This window comes from Salmo salar, chromosome ssa16 (assembly GCF_905237065.1).
Source record: "Salmo salar chromosome ssa16, Ssal_v3.1, whole genome shotgun sequence".
NCBI classification, from domain to species: domain Eukaryota; kingdom Metazoa; phylum Chordata; class Actinopteri; order Salmoniformes; family Salmonidae; genus Salmo; species Salmo salar.
Genome location: NC_059457.1, coordinates 83819869 through 83830923, shown reverse-complemented (window position 1 = coordinate 83830923; position 11055 = coordinate 83819869). Strand labels below are relative to the sequence as shown.

General features: G+C 50.1%; 1 protein-coding gene across 1 annotated transcript; it reads right to left on the bottom strand.

The window, feature by feature from the left end:
- Positions 1-1974: 1974 nt before the first annotated feature.
- On the bottom strand, positions 1975-10753 carry LOC106574748 (cilia- and flagella-associated protein 47). The gene is made up of 11 exons (XM_045698251.1): positions 10287-10753; positions 9915-10110; positions 9270-9511; positions 8669-8929; positions 8328-8336; positions 5423-5523; positions 5120-5275; positions 4734-4930; positions 4574-4650; positions 2271-2481; positions 1975-2168 (listed from the first exon to the last, which is right to left on the bottom strand). Exons 4-11 carry the CDS (start codon positions 8896-8898, stop codon positions 2133-2135), a joined length of 1017 nt encoding a protein of 338 aa, XP_045554207.1. The 5' UTR covers positions 8899-8929; positions 9270-9511; positions 9915-10110; positions 10287-10753; the 3' UTR covers positions 1975-2132.
- Positions 10754-11055: the final 302 nt, after the last annotated feature.

Below are 11055 nucleotides of genomic sequence, written 5' to 3'. Positions count from 1 at the left end.
CCTGCCTGCTTGGTGAAGGTGTGGTGCAGGCTGTAAGACAGGGTTACCCAGGGCTAGTGCTGTGTGATGGAAAGAGAGAGACCTGTTGAGTTGTGGATTTCTCTGTGTCTCTGTCTCTACCTCTCTGTGGATCTGGCTCCGTCTCTACCTCTCTGTCTCTACCTCTCTGTGGATCTGGCTCTGTCTCTACCTCTGTGGATCTGGCTCTGTCTCTACCTCTGTGGATCTGGCTCCGTCTCTACCTCTCTGTCTCTACCTCTCTGTCTCTACCTCTCTGTCTCCACCTCTCTGTCTCCACCTCTCTGTCTCTACCTCTCTGTCTCCACCTCTCTGTCTCCACCTCTCTGTCTCCACCTCTCTGTCTCCACCTCTCTGTCTCCACCTCTCCGTCTCTACCTCTCCGTCTCTACCTCCCTGTCAATCTCTGTCTCTCCCTCTTTGTCAATCTCTCCGTCTCTACCTCTCTGTCTCTACCTCTCTGTCTCTACCTCTCTGTCTCCACCTCTCTGTCTCCACCTCTCTGTCTCCACCTCTCTGTCTCTACCTCTCTGTCTCTACCTCTCTGTCTCTACCTCTCTGTCTCTACCTCTCTGTCAATCTCTGTCTACCTCTTTGTCAATCTCTCTGTCTCTACCTCTCCGTCTCTACCTCTCCGTCTCTACCTCTCCGTCTCTACCTCTCCGTCTCTACCTCTCCGTCTCTACCTCTCTGTCTCTACCTCTCTGTCTCTACCTCTCTGTCTCTACTGCTCTGTCAATCTCTCTGTCTCTACCTCTCTGTCTCTACCTCTCCGTCTCTACCTCTCCGTCTCTACCTCTCCGTCTCTACCTCTCCGTCTCTACCTCTCCGTCTCTACCTCTCTGTCTCTACCTCTCCGTCTCTACCGCTCCGTCTCTACCGCTCCGTCTCTACCTCTCCGTCTCTACCTCTCCGTCTCTACCTTTCCGTCTCTACCTCTCCGTCTCTACCGCTCCGTCTCTCTACCTCTCCGTCTCTACCTCTCTGTCTCTACCTCTCCGTCTCTACCTCTCCGTCTCTACCTCTCCGTCTCTACCTCTCCGTCTCTACCTCTCCGTCTCTACCTCTCCGTCTCTACCTCTCCGTCTCTACCTCTCTGTCTCTACCTCTCCGTCTCTACCTCTCCGTCTCTACCGCTCCGTCTCTACCTCTCCGTCTCTACCTCTCCGTCTCTACCTCTCCGTCTCTACCTCTCCGTCTCTACCTCTCAAAAACTCTTCTTTGTCTTTCTCTCAAACACTATTCTATGTCTCTCTCTCAAACACTCTTCTTTGTCTCTCACTCGTTCTCTCTCTGTCTCTCCCTCAACACCCCCCCTCCTACCTCTAGAGGTGAGTGGGCTCCAGACGGTAGTCCTCATGCAGTGGTAGTGCAGGTTGAGCCAGGTGAGTAGCCTCCTCTCCCAGGTGGAGTAGACGTTAGAGGCCAGGGGCTTTGGGTTGATCCTGGGGACCTGTTGCTCCATGCTGCCACTGTCACAGCTCTGGAGGCCCAGGGACAAGGGACCCTTTGTCACCCGTGGCAGGACTAGCACCTGGGGAGGAGGGGTAGACAGACAGACAGAAACAGATACATTCCTCAGACTGCTGATCAGAACACAGAGGGAGAGAGAGAGAGAGACAGAGAGAGAGACAGAGAGAAAGAGATAGAGCCCGAGAGAAAGAGAGAGATAGAGATACAGAGAAAGAGACAGAGAGAGAGACCGAGAGAGAGAGAAAGAAAGAGAGAGACAGAGAGAAAGAAAGAGACAGAGAGAAAGAAAGAGAGAGACAGACAGAGAAAGAGAGAGAAAGACAGACAGAGAAAGAGAGAGAAAGAGAGAGACAGAGAGAAAGAAAGAGAGAGACAGAGAGAAAGAAAGAAAGAGAGAGACAGACAGAGAAAGAGAGAGAAAGAGAGAGAGAGACAGACAGACAGATTAGAGAGAGATAGAAAGACTACACTCTCTTGCCTTGTAGGTCTGCAGTAGAACATCCATCCAGCCCCTTTTACTGAGGGATTCAAAGACCTTGCTGCTGTAGTCCAGCCCCCTCTGATCACACTGGGACTGATCACACTGGGACTGGGCCTGTAGCGAGCTCCAGTGGCTGAACTCCTGGGAGTCTAACAGGTACTCAGGTCTGATGTGGGACAGACAGGCTCCCTGCCTCCTGAAGACCACAACACAGTGAGTAGGCTGGTGAGCGTGTGAGCCTGCGTACGGTGGCCGGAGGAGTTGTCCGTGTATGAGTGATTAAGTGTCTGTGTGGTACCTGAGGAAGGCCAGCAGCACTGTGTTCCGGTGGAGCAGCTGCTGCGCGGTTGCAGGGCAGCGATTGGTTGGTGCTCACACCAGGAAGTGTCTGTCCGCTCAGGTGATGCAGCATGTCGTAGATGGTCCGTGTGTTTTTACCATGGCTCATAAGGTACGAGTTCCTCCACTCACTAGAGCTGGAGTCTACTGTCTGGACCCTACATACCACCCTGGGAGAGATAGATAGAGAGGACAGAGGAGAGAGAGAGAGGAGATAGAGGAGAGAGGGGGGGAGGGAGAAAGAGAGAGAGGGGGGAGGGAGGGTGAAAGAGATAGAAAGAGAGAGAGAGGAGAGACTAATAATAACATAACGTAATAAAAACATAAAATAAAAATATGTGTGTCGGATACCAGTCCACCTACCTTCTGAGAGAGTGTGTTAGAGAGATGAGGTTTACCTTCTGAGAGAGCGTGGTAGAGAGATGAGGTTTACCTTCTGAGAGAGTGTGGTAGAGAGATGAGGTTTACCTTCTGAGAGAGTGTGGTAGAGAGATGAGGTTTACCTTCTGAGAGAGCGTGGTAGAGAGATGGGGTTTACCTTCTGAGAGAGCGTGGTAGAGAGATGAGGTTTACCTTCTGAGAGAGCGTGGTAGAGAGATGGGGTTTACCTTCTGAGAGAGTGTGGTAGAGAGATGAGGTTTACCTTCTGAGAGAGTGTGGTAGAGAGATGGGGTTTACCTTCTGAGAGAGCGTGGTAGAGAGATGGGGTTTACCTTCTGAGAGAGTGTGGTAGAGAGATGAGGTTTACCTTCTGAGAGAGCGTGGTAGAGAGATGAGGTTTACCTTCTGAGAGAGTGTGGTAGAGAGATGAGGTTTACCTTCTGAGAGAGTGTGGTAGAGAGATGAGGTTTACCTTCTGAGAGAGTGTGGTAGAGAGATGAGGTTTACCTTCTGAGAGAGTGTGGTAGAGAGATGAGGTTTACCTTCTGAGAGAGTGTGGTAGAGAGATGGGGTTTACCTTCTGAGAGAGTGTGGTAGAGAGATGGGGTTTACCTTCTGAGAGAGTGTGGTAGAGAGATGGGGTTTACCTTCTGAGAGAGCGTGGTAGAGAGATGGGGTTTACCTTCTGAGAGAGCGTGGTAGAGAGATGAGGTTTACCTTCTGAGAGAGCGTGGTAGAGAGATGAGGTTTACCTTCTGAGAGAGCGTGGTAGAGAGATGGGGTTTACCTTCTGAGAGAGCGTGGTAGAGAGATGGGGTTTACCTTCTGAGAGAGCGTGGTAGAGAGATGGGGTTTACCTTCTGAGAGAGCGTGGTAGAGAGATGGGGTTTACCTTCTGAGAGAGTGTGGTAGAGAGATGGGGTTTACCTTCTGAGAGAGCGTGGTAGAGAGATGGGGTTTACCTTCTGAGAGAGTGTGGTAGAGAGATGGGGTTTACCTTCTGAGAGAGTGTGGTAGAGAGATGAGGTTTACCTTCTGAGAGAGCGTGGTAGAGAGATGGGGTTTACCTTCTGAGAGAGCGTGGTAGAGAGATGGGGTTTACCTTCTGAGAGAGCGTGGTAGAGAGATGGGGTTTACCTTCTGAGAGAGTGTGGTAGAGAGATGAGGTTTACCTTCTGAGAGAGCGTGGTAGAGAGATGAGGTTTACCTTCTGAGAGAGTGTGGTAGAGAGATGAGGTTTACCTTCTGAGAGAGCGTGGTAAGAGAGATTGGAGAGATGGGTTTACCTTCTGAGAGAGTGTGGTAGAGAGATGAGGTTTACCTTCTGAGAGAGTGTGGTAGAGAGATGAGGTTTACCTTCTGAGAGAGCGTGGTAGAGAGATGGGGTTTACCTTCTGAGAGAGCGTGGTAGAGAGATGAGGTTTACCTTCTGAGAGAGTGTGGTAGAGAGATGGGGTTTACCTTCTGAGAGAGCGTGGTAGAGAGATGGGGTTTACCTTCTGAGAGAGTGTGGTAGAGAGATGAGGTTTACCTTCTGAGAGAGCGTGGTAGAGAGATGAGGTTTACCTTCTGAGAGAGTGTGGTAGAGAGATGAGGTTTACCTTCTGAGAGAGCGTGGTAGAGAGATGAGGTTTACCTTCTGAGAGAGTGTGGTAGAGAGATGAGGTTTACCTTCTGAGAGAGCGTGGTAGAGAGATGGGGTTTACCTTCTGAGAGAGCGTGGTAGAGAGATGAGGTTTACCTTCTGAGAGAGCGTGGTAGAGAGATGAGGTTTACCTTCTGAGAGAGCGTGGTAGAGAGATGGGGTTTACCTTCTGAGAGAGCGTGGTAGAGAGATGAGGTTTACCTTCTGAGAGAGCGTGGTAGAGAGATGGGGTTTACCTTCTGAGAGAGCGTGGTAGAGAGATGGGGTTTGGTCCACGGGGCCAGCCAAACTGACTGAACCACTTCTGTACGGCCTGCAATCAATCAACCAATCACATTTAGCTATACATCCTTTGTTCTATCAGCAGTTGTCCCAGGGTGATTTACCAGTTGTTACCTGCAGGATGCTGTGGTAGTACAACCCCTCCTCTGAGTCCTGCCCTGGAAACACTGGTATACCCTGCTGCTGCCACTGCTGCTGGTCAGTCACACCATCTGTCTCTCTCTCACCCTCTGTCTCCTTCTGGGGCCAGTCCTCCTTCCCTCTAGGCCCTGGTCCAGCACTCCCAGTCCTACTCCTGCTGTCTCCAGAGTCTGAGGACAGGCCAATATGTTTGATTCAGCTTGGAATGGGCACTTTGGGGTTATTATTTGGGATTGTGGTAGTGGTACCTTGGTACGGGGAAAACCAAGTTAAAACCCACTCCAGTCCTTCAACACACTTCACATATGTATTTGACCAGGTCTGGTGTGTAGCAGTGTAGTTGTAGAGGTGTGTCTCACCAGAGATGGAGTGATTACTGGTGGAGGAGAGGAAAGCGAAGGTGGAGGAGGAGGAAGTGTAGCGAGAGAGAGGGCTGGGGGAGTAGCATGGCTGAAGCACCGCCTTCCCTGTCACCTGAGAGGGCCCTGATTCGCCACTGCAGCCGCTCAGACAACCTGAGTGACATTTACATGGACCAGTTAGGTTGGGGGATGGAAGAACACAGATACTTAGATTAGTAGACAGTCATCCTCAGTATGAGTGTATGAATGCTGTACATTGTGCAGTGTGTTATGGGTACAGAACAGGACAGCAGGACGTACCACTCTTGAGGACTATCTGCTGCTCAGAGCGGTGCAAAGCCAGGTAGGGCCACACTGTCAACAAACTATTATCTGCTGTAGCACAGACCTCCACCCTGAACCTGAAGAGACCAACAGATAGGAGAGGAGAGACAGAGACAGACAGATAGGAGAGGAGAGACAGAGACAGAGACAGACAGATAGGAGAGGAGAGACAGAGACAGAGACCGACAGATAGGAGAGGAGAGACCGACAGATAGGAGAGGAGAGACAGAGACCGACAGATAGGAGAGGAGAGACAGAGACAGAGACAGACAGATAGGAGAGGAGAGACAGAGACAGAGACCGACAGATAGGAGAGGAGAGACAGAGACCGACAGATAGGAGAGGAGAGACCGACAGATAGGAGAGGAGAGACAGAGACCGACAGATAGGAGAGGAGAGACAGAGACAGAGACAGACAGATAGGAGAGGAGAGACAGAGACAGAGACCGACAGATAGGAGAGGAGAGACCGACAGATAGGAGAGGAGAGACAGAGACCGACAGATAGGAGTGGAGAGACAGAGACAGAGACCGACAGATAAGAGAGGAGAGACAGAGACCGACAGATAAGAGAGGAGAGACAGAGACCGACAGATAGGAGAGGAGAGACAGAGACAGAGACCAACAGATAGGAGAGGAGAGACAGAGACAGAGACCAACAGATAGGAGAGGAGAGACAGAGACAGACAGATAGGAGAGGAGAGACAGAAACCGACAGATAGGAGAGGAGAGACAGAGACAGAGACCAACAGATAGGAGAGGAGAGACAGAGACAGAGACCGACAGATAGGAGAGGAGAGACAGAGACAGAGACAGACAGATAGGAGAGGAGAGACAGAGACAGAGACAGACAGATAGGAGAGGAGAGACAGAGACAGAGACAGACAGATAGGAGAGGAGAGACAGAGACAGAGACAGACAGATAGGAGAGGAGAGACAGAGACAGACAGATAGGAGAGGAGAGACAGAGACCAACAGATAGGAGAGGAGAGACAGAGACAGAGACCGACAGATAGGAGAGGAGAGACAGAGACAGAGACAGACAGATAGGAGAGGAGAGACAGAGACAGACAGATAGGAGAGGAGAGACAGAGACCAACAGATAGGAGAGGAGAGACAGAGACAGAGACCAACAGATAGGAGAGGAGAGACAGAGACAGAGACCAACAGATAGGAGAGGAGAGACAGAGACAGAGACCAACAGATAGGAGAGGAGAGACAGAGACCGACAGATAGGAGAGGAGAGACAGAGACAGAGACCAACAGATAGGAGAGGAGAGACAGAGACAGAGACCGACAGATAGGAGAGGAGAGACAGAGACAGAGACCGACAGATAGGAGAGGAGAGACAGAGACAGAGACAGACAGATAGGAGAGGAGAGACAGAGACCGACAGATAGGAGAGGAGAGACAGAGACAGAGACCGACAGATAGGAGAGGAGAGACAGAGACAGAGACAGACAGATAGGAGAGGAGAGACAGAGACAGAGACAGACAGATAGGAGAGGAGAGACAGAGACAGAGACCGACAGATAGGAGAGGAGAGACAGAGACAGAGACAGACAGATAGGAGAGGAGAGACAGAGACAGACAGATAGGAGAGGAGAGACAGAAACCAACAGATAGGAGAGGAGAGACAGAGACAGAGACAGACAGATAGGAGAGGAGAGACAGAGACAGAGACAGACAGATAGGAGAGGAGAGACAGAGACAGACAGATAGGAGAGGAGAGACAGAGACCAACAGATAGGAGAAGAGAGACAGAGACAGAGACAGACAGATAGGAGAGACAGAGACAGAGACAGAGACAGACAGATAGGAGAGACAGAGACAGAGACCGACAGATAGGAGAGGAGAGACAGAGACAGAGACCGACAGATAGGAGAGGAGAGACAGAGACCAACAGATAGGAGAGGAGAGACAGAGACAGAGACCAACAGATAGGAGAGGAGAGACAGAGACAGAGACCAACAGATAGGAGAGGAGAGACCGACAGATAGGAGAGGAGAGACAGAGACCGACAGATAGGAGAGGAGAGACAGAGACAGAGACAGACAGATAGGAGAGGAGAGACAGAGACAGAGACAGACAGATAGGAGAGGAGAGACAGAGACAGACAGATAGGAGAGGAGAGACAGAGACCAACAGATAGGAGAGGAGAGACAGAGACAGAGACAGACAGATAGGAGAGGAGAGACAGAGACAGAGACAGACAGATAGGAGAGGAGAGACAGAGACAGACAGATAGGAGAGGAGAGACAGAGACAGAGACAGACAGATAGGAGAGGAGAGACAGAGACAGACAGATAGGAGAGGAGAGACAGAGACCAACAGATAGGAGAGGAGAGACAGAGACAGAGACCAACAGATAGGAGAGGAGAGACAGAGACAGAGACCAACAGATAGGAGAGGAGAGACAGAGACCGACAGATAGGAGAGGAGAGACAGAGACAGAGACCGACAGATAGGAGAGGAGAGACAGAGACAGAGACCGACAGATAGGAGAGGAGAGACAGAGACAGAGACAGACAGATAGGAGAGGAGAGACAGAGACAGACAGATAGGAGAGGAGAGACAGAGACCAACAGATAGGAGAGGAGAGACAGAGACAGAGACAGACAGATAGGAGAGGAGAGACAGAGACAGAGACAGACAGATAGGAGAGGAGAGACAGAGACAGAGACAGACAGATAGGAGAGACAGAGACAGAGACAGACAGATAGGAGAGGAGAGACCGAGACAGAGACCGACAGATAGGAGAGGAGAGACAGAGACCAACAGATAGGAGAGGAGAGACAGAGACAGAGACCGACAGATAGGAGAGGAGAGACAGAGACAGAGACCGACAGATAGGAGAGGAGAGAAATGAATCCATCACTTACAACTCTGGACTAAGACAGGAGAGAGAGAGGAGGAGAGAGAGAGAGAAAATAAGCCATCACTGGATGAAGCTAGAGAGAATTATAAGAGAGAGAGACAGAGAGAGAGACAGAGAGAGAGACAGAGAGAGAGACAGAGAGACAGAGAGAGAGACAGAGACAGAGACAGAGAGAGAGAGACAGAGAGATAGACAGAGACAGAGAGAGACAGAGAGAGAGAGACAGAGAGATAGAGACAGAGAGATAGAGACAGAAACTGAGAGAAAGATCTAGAGTGCAAAAGAGAGAGAGATAATGAACAGTATGTGTGGCTGACTGGGACGAGGTTTCCTAAGTATCCGTACCTGTTGTTGAGGTGGTCCAGGAATGTGATGTGTGAGTTGAGGTCCAGGGGCTGAGGGGAGCAGAAGGTCACTGTGCAGGTGATGGGGGTCTGGGGCTCTGTGTGGGTCTGGGGCTCTGTGTGGGTCTGGGGCTCTGTGTGGGTCTGGGGCTGGGTCTGGGGAGGGACGGTGCCGTTGTGGGGCAGGCTGACTGAGAGGGGCTTCAGCCGACTGCCATCCTTCAGAACCATCTCCTCCACCTCCACACGCAGACAGGAACCACTGGGGTCAGAGGGCAAAGGTCGCAGAGGTGAGAATGGGACTGTATTACACTATATGGGATATTAATATATGACTGTATAATTACTCTAGAACGACTCTATAATGGGACTCTATAATGGGACTCTATAATTTGACTCTATTCTGTATTATTACTGTATGAAAATGCAGATCTGTACAAATTGTCTTGTTTATTTAGAGCTGTTATACTGCTGGATCAGGTTAGAAATACACAGGCGACCTATCAGAGCATAGAGATCATTAGGTATTACTGTACTACAGTAAACAGTCAGTTAGTGGGTGGAAGCCCATTATGACAGGCAGGTGGATGGGTGGTACAGACCTGGGGTACCCGGTGGGGAGCAGGGAAGAGGGTGGTGGTGGAGGGTGTGTCCAGAGGGACAGGGGTGAGGAGGACTCGAGGGGGGAGGAAGGTGATGCTGGGGGGGTGAGGGGTGGCACTGAGAGACAGCACCCTGTAGGGGTGAGGGACTCCCCCCTCCTCCCCCTTCTCCCCCTTTCTCTCCTCCTGCCCCTCCTCAGACAGAAACAGAGGGAGGGACACCTCGATCTGACCTGCTGTCACTGGAAGAAAGAGTGAAGATGCAGAACAAAACACATCAAAAAAACATTTACAGAACCAACATTACATCATACAGTACCAGGAGGACTCATCTAAACATAACACCACTTTTGAGGTTGGAAAACCTGAATCTGAGTGGCGCAGCGGTCTAAGGCACTGCATCTCAATGCTCGAGGCGTCGCTACAGACCCTGGTTTGATTCCAGGCTGTATCACAACCGGCCGTGATTGGGAGTCCCATAGGGCGGGGCACAATTGTCCCAGCGTCGTCCGGGTTTGGCCGCCATTGTAAATAAGAATTTGCTCTTAACTGACTTGCATAGTTAAATAAATAAAAAACGATCAACTTTGGAGTGTTGTTATTATATTAAGTGAGCTCTGAGGGTGAGGTGAGAGAGGGGTTAACCTGGTGTGACTCTCGCAGGAGAGAGGGAGACAGTGACAGACACACACTGCAGTGGCTACAGGGTCCCAGCAGTAGGACAGATAGTGAACAGCCCCTCATTGCTGCTGGTGCTACTGCCCCCTCCTGGTGTTACTGCAGCGCTGGAGTCAATCCTCCAGCTCAGCCTCTTGTCAGACACGTTCCTCAGCTCTACGGTCTGGAGACAACAGAGGAGAGGAGCTTCCAGCTGGTTGTAGCTCAGCCCAACAACACACAAACTGCCTCTCAGTTGGGAATATCAAGCTCTTTCTCTCTGCCTGCCACGAGAAACATCTGCCATTCAGAATCTACCTGCTTTAGTAGTTGGTGGAGTGGTGAGGTGACAGTACCTACCTGAGTTCGTGAGGTAGTAGTAACTGAGATAAAGGGCTCCAGATCAAACTGGAGACTTGATGGGGACATCTCCAGTAGGGCTCGCAGGGCTGAGGGACAGACAGGGACAGAATATCTTAAGTGCTAAATACACAGCTCCTAAACCACTCTTATCTTCAACCTATTGTCTTATCTCAGCTCCTAAACCACTCTTATCTTCAACCTATTGTCTTATCTCAGCTCCTAAACCACTCTTATCTTCAACCTATTGTCTTATCTCAGCTCCTAAACCACTCTTATCTTCAACCTATTGTCTTATCACAGCTCCTAAACCACTCTTATCTTCAACCTATTGTCTTATCTCAGCTCCTAAACCACTCTTATCTTCAACCTATTGTCTTATCTCAGCTCCTAAACCACTCTTATCATAAACCTATTGTCTTATCTCAGCTCCTAAACCACTCTTATCATAAACCTATTGTCTTATCTCAGAGCCTTATGGAATACTGTCTGGTATACTGCAGGGACAGAAACAACATAGCACATTGTGAGGTCATACGGAGTCTTACCAGTATTGGAAACATCGTTGGGTGTGGATACAGTGGGAACATGTAGGCCTGAGCAAGTGTGATGTCATTGATGTTTGTGGAAATGTATGTAAATGTTAAGTTGTTTATTGTTTTTCTCTGTTGTTTGTTTACTGTCAAGGAAAAGCAGCAAGAAAAGTTAAAAAAATAAAATACATATATATTTTAAGTATACTGCAGGGACAGAACAGCTCAGTCCATCT